The sequence below is a fragment of the Octopus sinensis genome, linkage group LG5 (genome assembly GCF_006345805.1).
Source record: "Octopus sinensis linkage group LG5, ASM634580v1, whole genome shotgun sequence".
NCBI lineage: Eukaryota > Metazoa > Mollusca > Cephalopoda > Octopoda > Octopodidae > Octopus > Octopus sinensis.
This window is the reverse complement of record NC_043001.1, coordinates 73,939,772-73,963,586: the sequence shown is the minus strand read 5'-3', so window position 1 is coordinate 73,963,586 and position 23,815 is coordinate 73,939,772. Positions and strand designations below refer to the sequence as shown.

At 34.9% G+C, this 23,815-nt stretch overlaps 1 protein-coding gene across 11 annotated transcripts in view; it reads right to left on the bottom strand.

Moving 5' to 3' along the window:
• The window catches only part of LOC115211684 (rho guanine nucleotide exchange factor 11-like), a 387,012-nt gene that overhangs the window by 115,334 nt on the left and 247,863 nt on the right, over positions 1 to 23,815 (bottom strand). For 10 of the 11 annotated variants that reach the window (XM_036502748.1, XM_036502742.1, XM_029780328.2 and 7 more), the window contains one exon: positions 2,727 to 2,842. In XM_036502748.1, the coding sequence (XP_036358641.1) occupies positions 2,727 to 2,842 (116 nt within the window). Of the gene's footprint in view, positions 1 to 2,726; positions 2,843 to 23,815 lie in introns of those variants that run through there. The other variant, XM_036502750.1, reaches the window with a different exon arrangement.

Below are 23,815 nucleotides of genomic sequence, written 5' to 3'. Positions count from 1 at the left end.
GAGATTCACTCTTGGATATGCCAACATTAAGATATTTTCTACAACTTAGATTTTGGATACAAAGCTACAAAACTGATATGTCATTTCTAATTTATGCCTACATTACATTCAGATGATTGCATTTTCATTTTCAGAACATGAAAATGAATCTGATAACTTTGAGGAAACAAACAGACTATATTTACTCTAAGAGTTAGGATATTTGTTTGTGTTTTTTTCTCAATGTGTGGAAATTATGGTTGATACAAATGCATTTCTTTTGGCATTCATACAGCACATATACTACATGCTGTGAACATTTATAAGGCTTGAAGAATCTAGTATTCTTTCCAGTTATGTTTAAAGTTATTTTAACTCTTTAACATAATCAGCCATATTCAGCCTCAATATTCTGTTTTACATTCAAACTGACCAAATCTGGCCTTTCATACCTGCCCTACAACGTTATTCTAAAAATAAACAACCATATCACTGAAATCTCACACCCAAAGAATCTCTGAGGTCCCCTTCGGTTATGACTGACCATGGGATTGCACCTAGAAAGTAACTCTCCCAAGCACAGGTCCAGGCAAGGTTGTTTATGGAAGACCAGCAGTCGCCCATGCTTACCGGCCTCCCCTCTTCACACCACCAGTGTTATCCAAGGGAAAGGCAAAGGTCAATGCAGCTTGGCACATGTGACGTTGCAACAACATGAAATAAAGTGTCTTGCTCAACACGCAGCCCGGTCCAAGATTCAAGCTCACAACCTCACAATCATAAGCTCGACGCTCTAACCACTGAGCCTTCACACCTAAACAATAATGATTGATTAATTCAAAACAAATGTGAATATATAAGCTTGATATTTGATAAAGTAATCTGAATGTCAAAGGGTTAATGTATTTAGGAATTTCTATGCCCAGAACCTTTCAAATACAAAATTCATATGCATTTCATTTCATAAGCCTTAATATGTTCACAACTATTTTTGTGAAGCAATTTTCAAAGCTGGATTGACTTTGTCTCAAGAAAATGATACCTTGGTGATAAGCAAACAATTATGCTGATTATTTCACATTTCTTCTTTCCCACAACCATCAAGAACCTAATCATTTTCACCTGATTCAAAAAGAAACATTATCTAGTTTTTACCACCAGTTTATCTTGTAGGTCGTCAACTTGTAAAGTTGTTTGAATTGTTCTCTGGAAATGTTAGATCTGGTCAACTACACAAAATGATGTGGAAGAAACATTTTGAATCCAAGGTAAACAAACAGAACTGTAATACGCTAACAGAAACATCATAATTATCATTGCCAGTAACAGCAGCAGTATCCCCCATCATCATTATTTAATGTCCACATTCTATGCTGGCATGGGTTAGGGGGTTTTGACAAGATCTGACAGGTCTAAGGAGTGCATAGGGCTCAACTACCTACTTTATTACAGTTTTTATGGCTGGATGCCCTTCCTAAGACCACCTACTTTACATAGTGTACTGGGTGCTTTTTTCATGCCACCAGCACAAGTGAAGTTGCCATGGAGCTTGCAAAACTATAAATCCCAAAGAGAAGTAGCTTTATGCTAGGAGATGAGGGGTTTAAAGTACAAGAGAATGGGCTAAAACTTAACAGATTTCTTGCTGTAAACAGATTATGTCACTACTTACATTCCAAGTGAGAGGGTGATATGGATGGAGCAGAAAAGAGACAAAATAGTGGTAAGGACACATCTGAGAGGACCTTGAAGTACGTGGATAATTTACCCTTATCTACTGGAAAAAAGAAATCTTTAAATACTAACAAACTCACTGTGAAAAACAAGTCTTTTCTACTGGAAACAAATCTTCAAGTAGTAACAAACTTGCCAAGAGTATTTTTTTTACTTATAGAAAACATCTTCAACAATGAGGGAGGACCTGCTGAAGCCATGAACACTAACCACTCCTCTTTTGACTAATACATAAAAACATACCATAGACCAGACCTGGCCAACTCGAATTACATTGCAGGCTACTTTAATCAGTGAAAGTTTTTTGAGGGCCGCTTGTATACTGACAGAATTGAAAGCATTTTGTTTTCTCATGATATTATTACAATAATGAATGTATGATTGTTGATTCAATATGAAATATTATCATAGCAAAAACAGTAGTATCTTTTTTTTTTTGTACTTTTCATTACAATCTTTAATTTCTGATAAGATTTTTAAAAATATTTGTTTAAATAAATCCATTTCAAGAAAGTATCACGATAAAAGTCTGCAGGCTGCAGGCCTCAGGCCGGCCAGCCCTGCTACAGACCTATGTACAATTTTAGCAAATACATAAATATTGTGAGACCTTTCTTCTTTTATCTTTTACTTGTTTCAGTCATTGGATTGCAGTCATGCTGGGGCACCACCATGAAAGGTTTAGCTGAATAAAATGACCCTGGTACTTATTTTTTTTAAAGTATGGAATGGATTCTGTTGGTTTCTTCTGCTGGACCACTAAGTTATGGGGATATAAACAAAGCAAATAGTAGGGGGAGGGGACAAAGACACACATTTATGACAGACTTCCACAGAGTTTCTGTCTACCAAATTCACTCTCAAGTCATTAGTCAGCCCAGAGCTATAATATCATTAACTAGACATGAAGAATTCAAATATTAATTTAGGTGTGGAGTAGATTAAGAAATATTGGATATATATAGAGAGACACACACACAAATAATTAGAAGCTACCAAGTAAATTAACTTACATCAACAGGGCGTGGAGCAGTTATACGGTGACTTGAACTGGAATTCTCTTTAGACTCCATAGCTTTTATCTGTCCTTGAGATTTCCCCAGTAATGTGAGTGCAACATAAGAACCAGCTGCAAGAAGAAGAAAATAAATAAAATAAATTAACAAACAAATAAATTGAAAGTTAAGTAATTCTGGATCTGGTAAACCTGTGAGATGCTTGTCTACCTCTGACATGTTTATCCAAAAAGATACAATGAACTTGATACAACAAATGGAGAAAAGCAAGAAAACCATCTGCACCAAAAATTATATAAACAATTTTCATAATGATGGTTTTCTTTTTCATTCCACTTGAATTTATATGTTTACATATAAAGCTGAAGTTGTGTGTGTGGCAGGTTTGGTAGCCTTCAACTAACACTATCTCCTCTGAGACCCTGCGGCACAAGTTGACCAAAATTGAGAGTATGATAGAAGGCTTGCTCTTCATTCCGTAGAAGAAAAAATTCAAATCGGGCCATGTTAACACCAAAAATTATTTACATCAAAAAGGTGCTTTTTTTTCTATGAAAATCCCTATTTTTTATGATTTTTTGACTGCTGTGTTGCCATTTTTTGGTGTATTTCAACCAGAAAAATGTTCACTTAAAGAGAAGCTACATAATGTAATCTTTAAAAAAAGATTGAAACTAAGTCAAAACTTTGTTAACACAACATCAAAGTCTGCCGTTTTAAGCGCAACTAAAAAACAAACCCGAGTAACGCCAGGCTATACTGCTAGTGAAGAATAAAATGAAATAAGAAAACTTGTGAAAAAAAAATCACCTTTTTTTCAAAAGATGTCATTAATGTCAGTTTCGTTTTGGCTTATGAAGATAAATGTATATATCTAATTGTATCAGCATAACTTCTTCCCAGATTTAACCATGACATTTTAAAATCAATAACTTATTGACAGAAGGCTATAGATTTATAGGATATGGCTATAGTTCATTAAACTCACCTCATTTTACCTGTTTGCCATTATCTTTATTAGTTTCAAAGGGGAAGGAGAATTAACAAAGTTACTTGATCACCATCATCACTTTTCTATGCTGGCAGCAGGTATACAGTTCAACAGGTTCTGGTAAGTCAGGTGACTGCATCATGCCCCAATGTTTGATTTAGCATGGTTTCTATGGCTGGATGCCCTTCCTAATGCCAACAATTTAACAGACTATACAAAGTGCCCTTTTTCATAGCAACAGCACTTGTAAGGTACCTTACAACTTGCAAGACTAAAGGCTTAAAGGGATCTCCACAACTTACAATGTTTGAAGTCAAGAGTATATACATATATATATTATATATATATATATATAATATATATATATATATATATATACAGGGTGTGATGGGTAAATTGTCACCATTTTATATTTTTAATTTTGCACATGCGCATTGTTTGCTTTTTATTTTATTAACTGCATAGTATAGCAGAGTCATTTGGGCACCGTCTGCAAGAAAAACAGCACTATGACATAATTCAATCTGCCAGATATTTAGAAACAACATGCTGTACTGCTTGGCATTTGCACCGGAAGCTCCAATATGAACATTTTAGAGTGTTTGGGTGTCAATCTGGGGACAGTGCAGAGGATTCGGAAAGAGTTGGATGAGCCTAATGGTGGTTACGAAGGTATGGCAGCTCAGAAAACTCACTCTGATTGTTCTAATAAGAAAAGAACTCCTGAATTTGTTGGTGAGATCCAGGCCTTGATGGACAACAATCCCTCAAAGTCAATCAGGTCTGTTACCAGGGACATGAGAGTGCCTGAGTTACTTATCAGGCAAGTAGTGCATGAAGATATTCAGTATTCTTCATCCCATCTGACCAAACCTACTTTGGTTTTTCTCAGACAAAAAATTAACATTGATGGTGACTACACAGAACATCCATTGGATTGCTATGCCTCCAAAACATTGATAAAAATCAAACATCTAGTCGACATCGTAGTGTTGGGAATGATCATTAGTGATGGCAATGTTATGCCTCTATTCATCTTCCCACTCAGCCTCAGACTCAACATGGAGGCCTACATCAAGTGCCTGGAGGAGGTAGTGCTGCCCTGGGTCAAGAGCGTGGCTGCTGGAAAACCCTATGTATGGCAACAGGACTCTGCACCATGCCACACAAGCAAGAGAACCCAGTCATGACTGTCAGACAATTTCTTCAACAACATCACTCCTAACATCTGGCCACCTAACTCCCCAGACTGCAAACCCCTTGATTATTATGTGTAGGGCACAGTTGAGTGAGAGACCAACAAAATTCCTTGTAACACCAAAGATGAACTGAAGGCAAAGATTATGGCAGCATTCACCAACTTAAACAAGGAGACCATCCAGAAGAGTTGCAGGAGATTCCAAAGCTGTCTGGAGGCCGTAGTTGAAGCCAATGGCAATTTTATTGAATAAGTTTACTCTTGTATTTCATGATATTTTTATGTAATTTTGGTAAATATATATGTTAAAATGAAATGTCAGTATTATTTTCATTTTTGCGTAATTTAGATGACAATTTATTCACAGCACCCTGTACACACACACACACACGGACAGAAATATGAAATACCATTCTAGCCCAATGATTTGGTGCCCAGCCATATTTATCGATCGCAGTCAATAAGTATTAGCAAATGGAAAGGTAAGGAAATCAGTATATTATTGAAAGAAATTATATGCAAATATAAATTTCTAGTAGAGATCATTAGCCCTTTCATGACCATATTTCTGTTGAAATACACTTCATTTGTTCCAATTAATTTTGAAAATAATACAGAATTTATGAAAATAAACTCTGTCATCATTAAGCTGGTGTTTGGAAAATAAATTAACATGAAATTTTTATGAAAGTTTTTAATTAAGATTATTTAAAACAGGAAGTATGTATCATAGAACTAGAAGCAGTCTCAGGCAGGTGTGTATCAAAAGGGTTAGAGTACCAGTAAATGTTATGAATTACTATCTTATTGTTAGTGGGTTATGGAATACCTGAGTTGAAGATTGACAGACAACTATTTGCAATAAATACAAAGCCTACTTTCTATTTTCTTGATCATTTTGAAGGTGAACATTTCATCCATATAGGATGATTGATTCTTAGCTGCAGTTTTCTTATTTATAACAAGTACTGCTTTAAGATACTTGTTAACTTGTTCTATTTTACCAATAATGTGTGGGCTTGTATAAAAATGGGTTAATGAAAAATGTTACAGCCCAATGATGTTTTTAATTGAAAAGTAAATACTAATTGGTCAGGTAGAAGCAACATGAGAGAGAGAGAGAGAGAGAGAGAGAGAGAGAGAGAGAGAGTGTGTGTGTGTGTGTGTGCATGCATGCATGTGTTAGATATGAAGAAGTTAGACAATTTCCTTGGTATCAAAGTAAACATATCTGTTTGTACTCAAAAGTATAGTTATATGGTATTTATTCCAGGAATGTTGCTCTGGGTAATAATGAATCACAGGAGGGAGAATTTATTACCTACACTACTGTGAATGAAGAATGGTATGTAGGGTGTGTGTGTTATAATTGTAAACAATAGAAAAAATATTTTGTGAACCACTAAGATTTACACAAACACAAGTAAGTATGCAGATAAAACAGGTGACACATAGGAACAATAAATGAGACAAACATAAAATTCTGAAATACATTAAAACATTTCAAAGCCTCATTGTGGTTTAAATAAAAACGTAAACATATCTTTGTATGCCTTGAAAAAAGAGGGAGACAGTCTCCTTCTGAGATTTGTTGGCCTCTTTTCAGATGACATACCCAGTTTCCTTCTCCAATCAACAGTACAGATCAGCTGCTAATAAAGCAGTCATGAATTAAGCTAGCATTGTAGTGGATACCTAATTTGTATATTTATGTTTTTGCCAGCTCATCACTAATTAATATCTAAAGTCATTTTAGTTCTACTGATTGTTAATGAATAGATATTGACTGACTCTTTTGATGTCAACCCACTTGAGACTGCTCCTGAATATATGGTACAAGCATTATATCTTAAAGTGATCTAAGTTATAACTTTGCATCAGAATAAATAACACACTCATTTATGCCCCAAACACCAGATTAATAATGACAAAATTATTTTACTAAATTCTCCATTATTTTTCAAAAACTAAGTGAAAGGTAATCTATTTCAACAGAAATGTGGTACCAAATGTGCTAAACATGAAATGGCAGCATTGCCTGATGCATTCTGATAACTGAAGTTATGGAAATGGAATCCAAACAGAAGTGTGTGTGTGGGTGGGTGGGGGTGGGGGGTGAAGCAATAATGCTGATTTGTCATTGAATGAAAAATCTGATAGTGGATTTTAGAAATCATATTTCTAATTATATTAAATCAACCCAAAGATTAATTAATACCACCAACAGAAATTTGAAATTTAATATTTTTCTATTTCTTCTCCACTACAAAGTTTTTGAAGTTTTGAAGCAATATCTCTTCGCTGGCATAGTAAGTTGCATAGCTCTACAAATTCATATGCTTACATCATTCCAAGACAGACATGTTCTGACTGTATATACATCTTGACACTAATCAAAGTGAAGCTAAAGAATGAGTTTTGTCTGTTTAGATTGTCTTATATACTTAAAAGTATTTCACAAACGATCTCAATGTGAGGCTGAAGTCAGGATTTGAACACAAAACTTAAATCAACTTTTGCCTTTCATTCTTTCAGGAACAGTAAAAAAAAAAAAAAAAAAAAGAATCAGTCAAGTATAGGGCTTAGTGTAATCCACTTGACCCCTATCCCATTGAAATTGCTGGCCTTACGTCAAAATTAGAAAAGTATTACTACTACAATTCAGAAGATGAACAGCACTCAAACCATTGTAGATTTTCCCAGTATGAAGCTGAACTCATGCAGATTATTGACCATTGGGAAAATATGTTGGGGGAGAGAGAGAGAGAGAGAGAGTTCTAGTATTAAGTTTGAAATTGAGACAAGTAAGGATGATAAGAGTAAGTGATATAGGGTGGGTGGAGATGATGCTCATATTGCAAGTTGACAGGATTAAGGTTTGGAGTAATAATAACAGAATGGCTAGAGAGAGAGAGAGTATCACATCTGCAAACCAATGGTTGTAGTACATTGGTGAATAATTTTTTTGACCCAGCTAGGTGGATTTATTTTTATGTAGTCAAGGATGTTAATGTGTGAACAGTATGTTCAATGTTAGCCACACTTGAGCTTTGTGGAGGATCAGCAGTTGAAGTACTATCCGGCTGTAAAGAGGAAGCCTAGCCTTTGAAATGCAATTTTGTTGATGTTATGCATGTTTGGTCACTATGAAAGATGAGGTTTAACATTTATAGACAGTTTTACTGTTTTAGCTGTGTATTGTTTATAAGTAGGGAAGGCGTAGCTTTGCAAGATTGTTTCCGTGATATGCGTAGTCATTGTGTCTTGCTGTGATTTGAAAGAGACTAGACTATCGTATAGCTTCTCATATTTCCATTGGAGGATATTCTTGAGGTTTCTGTACATAAAAGATGCACAAGTCTGGTGTGGAATGTCTAGGTTTGTGTACATGATAGTTGTGTAGGGAATTTCTAAGGAGTGAAGAGTAGTATTATCTACATAAGTGTGAAGTTAGAAGATTGCTAATTTATAGTAAGAAGAATATAGAATATGAGGGCGGAGTCGACCAAATATGAGTAGAAGAAGAAGAAGCTTACCAATGTTAAGTAGCAGTCTCAATGAACACTTCTGATCTATGAGCTCAAAGGGAAAGCAAGCATCCATTAGTGGTTGACTTTCTTGACTTTCATTGGTGTGATATGGAAAAATAGTCTCCAGTAGAAATGGCTTTACTTAGTATAGCAAAAACAATGTTGTTGCCTTTGACTATGCCTGACATAAACCCTTCAATGGATCCTTCTAATGGACCCCTTGGATATCATAGATCAAAAGTGTTCATTGAGACTGCTACTTAACATTGACAAACATATCTTCTATTCATATTTGGTTGGCTCTTCCCTCAGACCTCCACCACTGAAAGTAATGGAGGAGAGGGTTATGATTACTTTCATAACATTTGATATGTCAAAAGTGAAACTGATAGGTTGGTAATTGATAGGAACAGAGGGAGTGACATCTTTGCATATTGAATATACTATTACATGTGACTATAATCACAAAGAGAGAAAGAGAAGACACTTGAAGAGTTTACTGAGGACAAGCAATAGCCCTTGAATAAACTACTTAGAAAGAATGAAAGGAACACCATCACAAGCAAGTTGTTTAGTTGGTCTGAAATAATCATAAATATTTTTACAATTTGAAGACTGTATATGCAATGGTAAAGTAGAGGAGGGTTGAGAGTGGTGTTTAGCAGGGGTCTTTTTGAAAAAAATGATATTTACATCAGGGTTTATCAAAATAATTATCAATGAGAAATGTTCAGAAAGAATCAGTATATAATAAAGCATTTAAGTTGCTTCAATTCTAATTTCATTAGCAATTTTTATGTGCTTTTTTTCTTTTTTCTTTTTTATTCAGATATACCCATGACCCTTCACAGGGTCTCTAAAAGAAAAAGGTATCATCTAAGTGGAGAGTTGCCCTGAATGCTCATAAAAGAGTGGACTCTCCCCAAAATACCAAAAGTACCAGATGGTGATGTTGTGCCAGATAGTGATGAATTAAGCCAACCATCCCAGTAAGCTATAGAACAATTTGAACCAATCAACTCCTCTAAATTAGTACCATTTTTATTGACAATGAAAGGATGAAAGACAGAGTTGACCTTGGTGGGATCTGAACTCAGAGAGAGGAAAGACTAAGAACAAATACAAGACATTTTGTTCGATGTTCTAAAGCCTCAATCAATTCACTGCTCTAGTTCTACGGTACCACTATTGATAGCAGCAGTGGGAAGTGGAAGAAAATATTATGTTGGTAGGCAATATCTTGAAATAATAATGATTTTTTTTTTTTCTCATTTTGGCAAAAAGCCAGTAATTTTGAGAGCAGGAGGAAGTCGATTACATTAACCTCAGTACTTGACTGGTACATATTTTATTAACCTGAAAAGGATGAAAAGTAAAACTGATCCTGTCAGCATTTGAACTCAGAATGTAAAGAGTGAAGACAAATACTGTTAAGCATTTTGGCTGGTGCAGTAATAATTTTGCCAGTGTACTGCCTTGAATCATCATCATCATCATTGTTTTAACATCCACTTTTCCATGCTGGCATGGGTTGAACAGAATTTGTTGAGGCTAATTTTTCTATAGCAGGTTGCCCTTCTTGTTGTCAACCTTCACCTGTTTCTTAGAAAGACAATATTTCCCCATGACCAGACATATTTTTACAGAAGATTGGAAATGAATTGCACTGCTTTTATGTCTGAGACACTTGCTTACAGTTATTACACAATGTAAAGGCAAGGAGACAGTAACATGCACACACACGTGTCTGTTTGTGTGTATGACAGACTCCTTTCAGTTTCCACCTACCAAATCTGCTCACAAGCCTTTGGCTGTCCCAGGGCTATAGTAGAGGACAATTGTATGAGGTGCTGCTACACAGTATGATTAAATCCAAAATCATGTGGCAGAAAAGCAAACTTCTTACTATACAGCTACACCTGTGCCTAACTTCTTTCAGTTTCTGTTGACCAAATCCACCCACAATAATAATGACAATTTAAACCAGAATCACTAACTTATTTTGCAGTTGAAGAATTTGGTATTTAAAAAAAAATTGTGAAATAAATCCAATGAAGTCACTATTAAAAATGAATCTTATTTAATTTATTTGATTTCCAAAAAATCCTCAATAAAAGAAAATTATGAAATACAAATTAAAATAATCATGAACAATTTAAAAGTATATCAGTCATTGTTAGCAGGATAATAATCTAATTCTCCAAAGAACATTAAAAATAATTAGAAAATATTTGAACAGGTAAGACAAAAGTTCATGGGTAGAGGTCAGAATCTTTATAAATATGTCAGACTTCTATAAAAAGTAGCAAATCCAAGGAATGATTCACAGGAGAAAAAAAAAAGAATATCCACATACCCACAGGCATGGCTGTATAGTAAGAAGTCTGCTCCCCTCTTATATAGTACTGGGTTCAGCCCCACTGAGTGGCACCTTGAGAAATTGTCTTCTGCTACCATAGCCCCAGTTAGCCAAAGCCTTGTAAGTGAATTTGGTAGACAGAAATTGAAAGAAGCTTGTGTGTGTGTGTGCATGTGTGTCTTTGTGTATATGTTTATCTCCCACCACTGCTTGACAACTGGTGTCCATATCTTTACATTCCTGTAACATAGCAGTTCGGCAAAAAGACATTGATAGAATAGGTACCATGCTTTACAAAAAAAAATGTTATTTTAAATAATGCAGTTGATAAGTGCGACTAAAATTCTTCAAAACAGTGCCCTGGCATGGCCGCAGTCTAGTTACTGAAACAACTAATTTAAGAGAAAAGATATGACGTAGGAAAAAAAGAATTGGTGAAAGATCAGAAAATGGCACCTTGGGTTAAGTATCTTCCATTACAGTTCAGGGCTGCCCAAAGCCTTGTGAGTAGATTTAGTAGATGGAAACTGAAAGAGGCCTGTTATGTATATATGTATATGTTTGTGTATTTGTGGGTTGGTGTCTTCTTGTCTTGACATAGCATGATTGTTGTAAATGAGTGTCACCATCATACAAGCTGTGTCCATTTCCAATCTTCCATGAAAACATGCCCAGCCATGGGGAAAAAATTATTTTACATTGGAAACAGACATAGAAAATCTGCCTTAACAAATTCCATCAGACCCATGCGAGCATGAAAAAGTAGACATTAAAACAATGATGATGTAACTATTTGGAATAAAACAAACATGCTAAACACAGCCAAACTTATAACTATTCCAAGACTGAAGATCATCAAACAAGAGCTGGGCTCCCCACCCCATTTGTGCTGAAATATTTCTGACAGGGGTTGAAGGAAGCTAGTAGAGGAAGCAAGCAAATGATACAGCAATTGCTATTTCTGCCAGGAGCCTTCAGACTGGAGATGATGTAGCAAATTCCAATTGCAATCACTTATACCCATATAACAAGATGTTGAAAATAATATTTCTGAGGTATGTGAATGTCCAGCACCAATAAGAGAATAAATGATGAAGTAGTAAATAGAACTGACATAAGTAAAAACCAAACTTTACTTATTCACAGTATCTTGTAATCTAAATCTAACATTTTCTTAGGAGTACCCTCCTCATGCAGGCTTGTCATCATTGTTATCATTATAACATCCATTTTTCCATGCTTTCAAGGCTCAGATGGAACTCACGGAGGCAGATGCTCTTCTTGTTGCCAACCCTCACCAATTTCCAAGTCAGACATATTTATGTGGAAGACTGGAAACAAAAGACATTACTTGTATAATGGTGACACTTGCGACCATCCTGTAACATCTGGACAAGGATATATATATATATAACAGGCTTCTTTCAGTTTCCAGCTACCATATCCACTCACAAGGCTTTGGCTAACTGGGGCTATAGTGGTAGGAGACATTTATCCAATGTGCTATGCAGTGGGACTCAACTTCAAACCATATGGCTGGAAAGTGAACTACTTAACTGCAGGGCCACACCTACAACTTCTGAATAATTGTTTCTGATTTGGATGCAAAGCTGGAAATTTTGAGGGGGAGAGTTAGTTGATTACATTAATTTCCCCCAATGTTTGATTAATACTTTATTTTATTGACCCTGAAAGAAGGAAAACAAAGCTGACATCAGAGAGGTTTGAAATCTCAACATAGTCAGCACAAATACCACCAGGCACCAACTCTCTAATCATTCTGCCAATCCATCAGCCTTGCCTCTTGAATAACAATCCAAATTGCAGAGTAAAGCTGATGGTACCTACTGCTATCAATGTCATCGCAATTTTCACTAACCAATTAGCAATTACTGTAAAAAAAAAAAGACGTAACAGACAGTGTATTTTTGTGTTCCTAATGAGTAAAAATTGATTTCCATGCAAGTTGTGGCCTCATTCTACAGCTATTGCTGCCTAGCAGTACAAAAGAAATTCTAGACCTACCAGCTTGCCTTGATAAACATATTTGGTTGCACTATAACATCACACACCACAAACCTTTCATCTTTCTACACTCAACAGCTCTGCTTTATTACACATTTTGTACATATTTATTGGTATGCCATATTCTATTTTGTTTTGTTTTCTTTCTCACTTGCATTGCTATAAGGTTTTATCAAAATTTGCTATTTCGCTCATATATCGCAATGCTTCAAACAAATTTTCAAACATACCTACCATCAATGTATTGAGCTTAAGATTACACACACATACAATCCTTGTTTAATGTATACTTCCCAATGTTCGCATGGTTCAGATAAAGTTCTTTGAGGCAGATTTTCTATGGCCAAACACTCTTCCTGTCATTAGCTTTCATCTGTTTCCAAGAAAGGTAATATTTTGCGTTTGTCTGGATGTATTTCCACAGAAAAAAGCAAAGACGCTACACCACTTGTAGGACAGTAATGCTTGTTGACAATCAGAGTGCGCTGGCAAGACAAGAACCCACATGCACACGAATATATGGGCTTCTTTTCAGTTTCTGATCAACAAACTTACAAGGATTTGATCAGTCCAAGGTGATAGTCTAAGACACTTATCTGACATGCTGCACAGTGGGACTGAACTCAAAACTATGCGGTTGCAAAAATGAGCTTCTTAACCATACGGCCATGCCCGTGTTTTCATATAGGGTACATACAGACTTCTATTTTAGCATTAAGAAATTTAGATTGTTTTGGCTTTACAATATGCACACTAATATATGTAAGCACATGCACAAATACATATACCCCCAATTTGTATATTATGAACTTGACAATCTACATCTCTTCATACCAAAATAGAGATCTATATGTATATTTTTGGCAATGTAGACAGAACTCAGTCAACTCAAATATTCTAATAAGTAAAAAATATTCACATCGTGTACTTTTTATTTTGTGGGTGTGTGCCTGTACTTGTGAAGGTGTATGTGCACATGCAAATGTGTTTGTGAGAGTGAGTGAACACATATGTGAAAATGGGGAAGCAAACAACCTTTGAAGTCAGTCACTTTGACATCTCAGCTAAAAACTGTTTGAAAAATTTTGTTTAGAAATTACAAGTACAATAAATTATGCCAGGCATAAATGATATCTATGCTCTATGTTATTCATGCCTCTGACCTAAATGAAGTATTTGTAAATAAAAATTAAACAGCTTGCACAACCACAACAAACCACTTCAACACACCAAACACAGAATTAAGTTTTAAGCAGGTTTTTCAACTTAAAATCAATCAAATGATTTATATTCTGCAGTAGAGTTGTATAAATGAAAAACAAAAAGAAAGAAAAAAAAAAGAAAGATAAATAGACAGATACATAGATAAATAGACAGATAGACAGACAGTTATAGAGGGATAGATAGATACAGAAGGATAGACAGACAGATATATATATATATATATATATATATATATATACAGAGAGAGAGAGGGGGGGAATAGACAAACAGATATAGAGGGACAAACATAGAGACAGATATCACTCTATTGACCTGACTCTTAGATATCCTCATACATCACTGGTCACAATAGACTCCTATTTATCCCTTGATTGTGTCCTTGCCCTCATCTCTCTCTCAGTCAGTTTGGCCCAAAATTTACATATAATGAAGTGGAAAACACATCATGACACAGATTACACACACACACACACACACAGTATGTTGATCCTATTTAAATGTGTTACTTCAGTGTATATCCACTTACAAATTCAAGGGAAGTTACCTCCAACAACAAAATTTAACATACTGGATTAATTTAACCGAGTGAGAAAATGACCAAATAAAACTTAGATTGTCTTTTTATTTTAAATGGAAAACAAAAAGAAAACAATGCAAAAAGTCTATAATGGGCAGCTTTTTGCAAAGAGAGCCTGAGTCTCTATTAAATTTGTATAAGTAACTGCACCCACCCATTAGTGTTAAAATTGCTGTCCATGTTTATATATTAAAAATTGAAAATTACTTAATCTTTATAGCCAATAAATTTAATGATGAATCGGGTTATCACGTACTGATACGTGAGACATGTCGCCGTTAACCTTGTTAAACGACGATGAAATAATATTGTGAATAACATTTATAAATTGCATGTGGTTTAATATTTGGTGTGTGTACCTTCAAGTGTCTAATCACATTGGTTCCATGAAAAAAAAATAATTGTTGCACTTAAGAAGACTGAGAAGAAACTACAGGCATGAAAGCAAAACTGACTATTAAGAGCCTCAAAGTAAGCTTAACAAAGACTAAAGATCTCCCTCTCAAGAGAGGAAATTCAAGGACACATACACAAAATCTCTCTCTCTCTTCTCTGGTGCTTCTCTATTACCATAAGAAACTGTACACAATACTTTGGAAAAGGGTTGGTGTTAGGGTGCCATGCCAAAAAAAGGAACATCCACTAACCCATTTATGAGGACCATAAAAACAACAAACTGACTGACTTGAACTGTATTAACACATCCAACCTTGACAGTGTAGAAAGTGAATATAAAGAAGTGCCACTTGCATGTGTGTGTCTCCTTGCTATCAGCCAGAACTTTTTTTGAATAACAGATAAGATACAGAGATGTGTTCTTAAAAAAAGGAGATGGTCACTCAAACTAAATAAGGAAACACTCACAAAATATCATTATCATCACCATTTTACCATCCACTTTCTCATGATTGCAAGGCTTAGTAAATTTAGAGAACTGTATTCAAGTATAAACTACATAATGTAGCATGAGTTTTGAGTCTGGCAATTAAAGTGGTAGAGTTCACACCAAACAGAGGCATGAAGCAAATGCCTGATCTAAATAGCAGTGACTATGTTACCACTACAAAAATCTCATTGAGAGGATACAAAGAAAGTATAAACATCAGAACATTGTAGAGAATAATCTACTCTCTGTAGAAGTGTAATCAGACAAAAGTCTAAAAAAATATGAACAGAATAAATTTCATTCACAACATTCCATGGTAGGGTGAAAAAACTTCTCCTTATTAGGGCAAAACCACATAGTTCCAAGTTAAACAGTCCTACTGCATAGCACCTTGGCACCTTTGGCAAGTGTTTTTTTCTATAGCCTCGGGTTGCTCAAAGCCTTGTGAATGGATTTAGGAGACGAAAACTGAAAGAAGCCTTGTCTTGGCATCATGTGATAATTGTAAATGAGTGTTGTCATGCAATCAATATCCAACATATTTAATATTCTGTGAAACCATTTCTGCTCATGGGAATATATTACTTTGGTAGGGAACAAATGAGGATAGGCAACAGGAGGGACATCCTGACATGGAAAATCTGCCTCAATAAACTCTTCATTCACTTTTCCAAGCATAGAAAAGTAGACATTAAAAAAAAAGCTTTCAAAATCAAGGAATAATGAAATCAAGAAAAGTAAAACATGATTCATGTACTGCTAGGAAATGAGATTTCCCTTAGAAATAAAGAATGTAGCAAAAACAAAACAAAATTCTGATAATATTTGGAACAAAGGCAAACAGAATCATATTTGTGTTCCGAGTTTTCATCAAGAATGAAATAAAAAGAAAAGATGTATTTTTGCATTCATAGTAATTAAGAATATAATAATTATATCTACTCTAGGTACAAGGTTTTGAATTGGGGGGGGGGCTAGTCAATTATATCAACCCCAGTGTATAACTGGTACTCACTTCATTGACTCTGAAAGGATGAAAGGCAAAGTCAACCTCGGTGGAATTTGAACTCAGTACGTAGTGGCAGACAAAATATCACTAAGCATTTCGCCCAGCATGCTAATGATTCTGCTAACTTGCCACCTAATTTAGAATATAATAATGAACAATAACAAAATTATCGTGTACAGTGCTCAGGTGAACTACAACTTATCAAAGGTTCATGTATAGTACATAGAATTATTTACAAGTGTCAGGAAAGAGTACAGCGTATGAGTCATGATATATATTACACTGTCTTTGTTTCAATTAATTTTGAAAATAACGAAGAATTTAGTGAAATAACTTTGTCATTATTAAGCTATTGTTTGAAACATGAATAAGCATGAAATTTTCAAGGAAAGTTTCAGACTGGATCACTTTAACCCTTTCGTTACTATATTTCTGACCAAAATACACCCCTCATGAGTTTCAATTAAATTCTAAAATAATCATGAATCTAGGCTTGTTTCATTAAATAACTGTAACTTTTTTACTTATCAACATTTTAATGTGATATTTGGAACATAATTAAAGAAAGGGTTCTTAATCAATTCTATTACATAACTTTTGTCTCAAAGTGACTTTAATTACAGGTAAATCCAGGTAAATTGAGCAAAAGGTAAAAATATTAAAATTTTAAATTGAGCAAAAGGTAAAAATATTAAAATTTTGTTTAAACATCACCAAAGAAAATGAATCATCAGCTAATATTCAAATCGGTATGCAACAAAATTTTGATAAAGAAGAATTGTGCACATCACTATATCATCAGTTGAATTTAATGCACAACAGGTGTACCATAAAGGTGGAATAAAGTGAAATACTGGAATCCACCGTAAGTTTGACCGAACTAAAGAAATCGGTCAAAAAATAATATACGGCCTTGGTTATGGTATGGAAGTGATAAATTCCAGACCACATCATTCCCTAGGCCATGCTGACTAACATTATTTTCCCTGTATAAAAACTAAATCCACGCAGTACCCAGTATTTGCTTCACAAATTTTCCGAAATTTGAACCCCCATTTTGTGTTTGTTTACATTCTGCGTAAGTTTGTTTCCGCATTGATCGCTTCAAACAATAACTTCCAGACCACATCATACCCTAAGCCATGCTGACTAACATTAGTTTCCCTGTATAAAAGCTAAATCCACAACAGTACCCAGTATTTGCTTCACAAATTTTCCAATTCGGAATCAATGCTTGATAACATGAAACTCCTATCCATTTTCAAAGTTGAAGAAAAATCGATGCCGAAAAAAATGTGGAAAAAAATCTCCCAAAATTCAGGGAATTAAAATTACACGTCGATCGTTGTACAAAACTGTAGATGAACTGTTTACGAATGTACTGAAGAGATTTGCTCTGATATTCTCATTTAAATATGAATAGGTAAATTTGGGCGGGTTTGGGCGGTTTGGTCACGTTAACCAAAATTTTGCTTTGGGCAGCTTGGTAACAAAAGGGTTAAAACAGAAAGTTTGTATCACAGAACCAAGGGCAGCCTCAGATGAGTTGGTATCAAAAGAGTTATTTTACTACAAAACTCTGTTATAAGTTTCACAATGTGTCTTGGGACGAAGTCCCTCAATTTAACCTGACAAAAAATATCAGCAAAGTGTGTGTGTAAATAATTATTACTCCAGAAAAGAAAATCATAGACATAACACTAGAAAAATTAAAACAGAGACAGAACAATTTTAAACTATCTTATAGATATGCTGTTCAATGTATGAAATCTAGAAAAAATGTAGTTTAAAGTATGTTAAGAAGGAAGATGAGGTTGAAGGTACTGGTTGTGGTAGTGAAGAGGAAGTGGAGGAAAAGGATGATGATTACAATGATGGTGGTGGTGGTGATGATGATGATGTTAGTTATTAATAAATTGTAAATCAGGAGTTGAGGTGAACAGTCATAAATGTCATATGTGCCAATCTTAAATCTGTATATGTATGTCTGGAATGCCTTTCATTCAGTACTTATCAAAGAAATATATTCCCAATATCCGTGATATGTTTTTGTATCAGACAATTTTCATTATCAAATAATTCCAACTGGTTTACATATATATATATATATATAGACGCCATGATAGATTGTTAGCCACTACACACTTTTTTTTTCTCTCCTTGTTTTTCTCCTTGTTTTCTGTGTCCCTTTCTGTAGAAGAGCGTAGGCTCGAAACATAAAAGACTTTTGCTATTCCTGAGCGTTATACTAATACATCTGCTTGTTTTGTACACCACCTATCTTTGTCTTTTTTTTTTTCGTAAACTCTCCCTATATATATATATATATATATATATATATATATATATAAACACATAAATGTGAAACAAGGTGGAAAAAAAGTACTCAAATACCAGGGGTAGAGTAATATGCTTTATTTAAAAGCAGCAGAAATTCAACAAAACTTGTTACTCGGTTATATTTACATACACACACACACACATATATGCGTGGTCACTGCCAACGCTGCCATACTGGCATATGTGCCGGTGGCACATGAAAAACAACATTCGAGAATGGTCGTTGCCAGTGCCGCCAGACTGGTTCCTGTGCAGGTGGCATGCAAAAAACACATTTTGAGCATGGTCACTGCCAGTACCGCCTAGAAAAAACTGTCTGATAAACGGCAACGGGAAACTCAGAGTAACAGGTTTTGTTGAATTTTCTGCTGCTTTAAATAAAGTGTATATATCGTAGACTCATCGTAGACGCGCGCTACCCAGAAGGGCTCGATATGAATCACGACTATAAGATACCCACTTTTGGTTAAACTGCACCGCAAAATGTGGGAGTAATTACGAATGTAAATCGAAGGGGACAGACACACAACTTCACTCTTATATAAAGATGCTTTTTTTTTTCAGTCATAGAGTTAGATTTATGAAGGTCTTCAGTAGAAAATCCTTCGAATTCTGACTCGCTGCTTGATATAATGAAATTCGTATCCATTTTTTGTCAGAATTACAAATTTTGAAAACACAATAGGAACAAATTTCGGAAAAAAATCTCCCATAATTCACGGAATTAAAATTACACTTCGATTTTTGTACAAAACTGTATTTGAAGTGTTTACGAAGTATAATACGTGTTTTCACGAATGTACTAAAGAGATTTACTCTGATATTCTCATTTAAATATGAATAGGTAAATAGGTAAATTCGGGCGGTTTGGTAACGAAAGGGTTTATATAAGTGTCGTCTGTTTATACATAAACACTGTTTCATAGTTTCAGTTTAGTCTTCCTCAAATCACTGTCGCTAATTTACTCTCTTCCAAGAACATTTTCACTCACTGTTATCTGTTAGCTTCCCATACATTTTACTCATGTATCTATCAGCGTGATAGACAGAAACAAATATTACATTTACTTTCATTTTATTCGTTGCCCACTGTGTGTGTGCGTTTGCGTGTGGTGTAAACCAGACTAAGAAAAGCATTTGACACACACACCAGAATGTGAGTTTTCTGTAAATTTTGCTTAATTGGAGTTTAAATTTTAAAAACTGGACCTAGCATGACGCGATGCATTGTACTCTTAAAACTGCTAGGTAAATTGTAATTGAAGAAATCCTATATTGTAGATTTGTATAACTCCCAAAGGGAGGCAGATAAAATCTGCTTTTATAATAAGACTAGCAGTATCGCCCGGCGTTGCTCGGGTTTGTAAGGGAAATAATTATATAAGCATTTTTAGAGATGTAAAGTATAATAGCCATCTCAATATGGCTAACCACAAAGGGGGAGGGGTGTTACTGTAGCTTTTTACGTTCTGAGATTTAATAATAAATTTTAGAGAGTTACTTCCCTTATATATGTCAAAAATGGATTAAAAATGGGAAAAATTGATGGTAAATTTTGTTTTAAATCGTAGACTCATCGTAGACGCGCGCTAATACCCAGACGGTCTCGATATGAATCACGACTATAAGATACCCGGTTTTGGTTAAACTGCACCGCAAAATGTGGGAGTAGTTAGGAATCTAAATCGTAGGAGACAGACACACAACCTCACTTTTATATATAAGATTTCCTCTATTTACATAATATTGAGGTCTCTTTCTTTCTTTTGTTATCTTACTGTTTTTACCAATATACATATATATATATATATATAAATATATATATAGTTACAGAGATGTACTTGCATAGCAAGTGACTTGATCTGAGATCGTGTGCTGGAACGAAAACAGTTGCAGCGTTGAAGGTGTTTATAAGCCATTTAAGAAACACACAAAAACCGTTAGATTCACTTCAACATTTAAATTTAATTTGTCAAAATATTTTCATCGCTTTGAGACCGCGACCTATTAGCACGATATTTTTGTCAGTGAACAGGTCGCGGTCTCAAGCGACGAAAATATTTTGGCAAATTAATTTAAATGTTGAAGTGAATGTAACGGTTTTTTGTGTTTCTTAAATGGCTTACAAACACCTTCCACGCTGCAATATATATATACACACATATATATATATGTATGTATGTATGTATGTGTGTATATGTGTATGCATGTATGTGTGTGTGTGTGCGTGTCTGTGCTTGTGATTGTCCTCCACCACTGCTTGACAACGAATGTTGGTTTGTTTACATCCCTGTCACCTAGTGGTTTGACAAAGGAAACAGATAGAATAAGTACAATGCTTACAAAAATAAAAGTGGAGTTGATTCATTAAACTACAATTCTTCAAGGCATTGCCCCAGCATGGCCACAGACCAATGGCTGGAAAAAGCAGAAGAATAAAAGAATACATTCTCTGCTTTGGTCTTATGAGAAAGCTTGAGTTTACATGAGAAGACCTAACAGACCTGGTAGAAACAGCAGCCAAATCTCCCTCAAATCACACCTTACTGTCTTATGTATGTATATATATATGAGCCAATGAGGGGGACCTCTACATGGTAGCTAGACCTGGTAGAAATAGCAGCCAAATTTCCCCCAAATCACACCTTACTGTCTTATCTATGTATATATGTATGTATGAGCCTATGAGGGAGACCCCTACATGGCAGCTAGACCTGGTAGAAATAGCAGCCAAATCTCCCTCAAATCACACCTTACTGTCTTATCTTTCTGCTACTTGGATATAGGTGTTATATTCGTCGTAAAAAACTTTCCTGTCACACACTCACGCACACGCACACACACACACACACACACACACGCACCCTCACACACACACACACACGCACACCCGCTCACACACACACGCACGTTAGCTTACAATTTTATTTATATATTTGCGTGTCTATGTGTGGAAAGTGGAAGTGGGAGGCAGAGTGAAAGAATCACTCACTACAGTAAGTCAATTACTTTCATTTTATTCCTTGCCCACTGTGTGTGTGCGTTTGCGTGTGGTGTAAACCAGACTAAGAAAAGCATTTGACACACACACCAGAATGTGAGTTTTCTGTAAATTTTGCTTAATTGGAGTTTAAATTTTAAAAACTGGACCTGGCATGATGCGATGCATTGTACTCTTAAAATTGCTAGGTAAATTGTAATTGAAGAAATCCTATATTGTAGATTTGTATAACTCCCAAAGGGAGGCAGATAAAATCTGCCTTTTATAATAAGAGATATATATATATATATATATATAAATACATAGATACATGTATATATATATATATACACAAATACATATATGTATATCCCTATATTTTTATGTAAATATACATACTTATATACTTGCACACACATATATACATACACATATTCTTTTATTTGTTTCAGTCATTTGACTGTGGCCATGCTGGAGCACTGCCATTAGTCGAGCATATTATCTCCAGGACTTCTTCTTTGTAAGTCTATCAATCTCTTTTGCCGAACCACTAAGTTACAGGGATGTAAACACACCAGCATCGGTTGTCAAGCAATTTGGGTGGGGTGGAGTGGGGGGGAAAAACACATATATGATGGATTCTTTCAGTTTCCATCTACTAAATCCACTCACAAGGCTTTGGTTGGCCCGAGGCTATAGAAGAAACTTGCCCAAGGTGCCACGCAGTGGGACTGAACCCGAAACCATGTGGTTGCTAAGCAAGCTACATACCACACAGCCACTCCTGCACTTATAGATATTTCCACACATATGCACATAAGAAAGTACAAAGAAGCTTGTATACTCATAACAAGTGGATGTAATGAATAAAATGACCTCAAATCAAAGGATTCACAAACATCATCTTTTGACAAGAACTCAACAACATTTTTGACCACTCCTAAAAATATTCCATTTCTTTATTCCTGATAGACTAATCTCTTCTCACAACTATTTTCAACAACCTGTCTATTTAACTTCAATATTTTTTCTTTTTCTTCTTACCTACTATTTTTCTTCTTTTTTCACACATGCTGTTGTATTTACATTTTGTATTCTTCTACTATTTTTTATATCATTTTTAATATTAGATTTTATATGCTTGTTTTTTATATTTTTCTATCTTTTATTTCTTATTTGTATACTTGCAAGAAAAAAGTCTTTTGCTATATAAACAATCTTCTACACCACAGAATTTCAGTTTCAAAACAGCTATTGACAAGCTCGAATCTCGAAAGAGTAACTGTAAACATTATCGTTAAAATAAAAATTATCCTTCCAAAAGCTATATTCTCTTATTTTTTCAAATATATTGCACTGTACCAAGAAATTCTTTTATTATTCTGCCATATATATATATATATATATATATATATATATACACACACACATACACACACACACACACACACATATACATGCACAAACACATATATATACATAATGGAAACACCAACCATCATAATTTTGAAATATCTATAAAATACGTCAAGAGTTTGTTTATTTTTATGTTTTTTTTATTATTTATTATTAGTGTTGCTTAATATGTATTGCTAAAATTACTGTTTCTTTTCAGATATCATCAGAAGAAGGTAATTAAAATTCATTAAAATGACAGATCTATCAGACTTTCAAAGAGGTCAAATTGTTGGTGCTCATATGGCAGGCGCTAGTGTAACGAAGACAGCCAAAATGTTTGGTGTATAAAGAAGTACTTTCTCAAAAGTAATGACAGTCTTTGAGAAAGAAGGCAAAACCACCTTGTTGAAACAAAACTCTGGAAGAAAACCAAAACTTCCAGATAGGGACCGTCGGATTCTTACATGAATTGTTATAAAGGATCACAAAAGTACAGCTCCCAAAATTACTGCAGAGCTTAATGACCACCCCGAGAACCCAGTTTCCATAACAATTGTTCACCAGGAGCT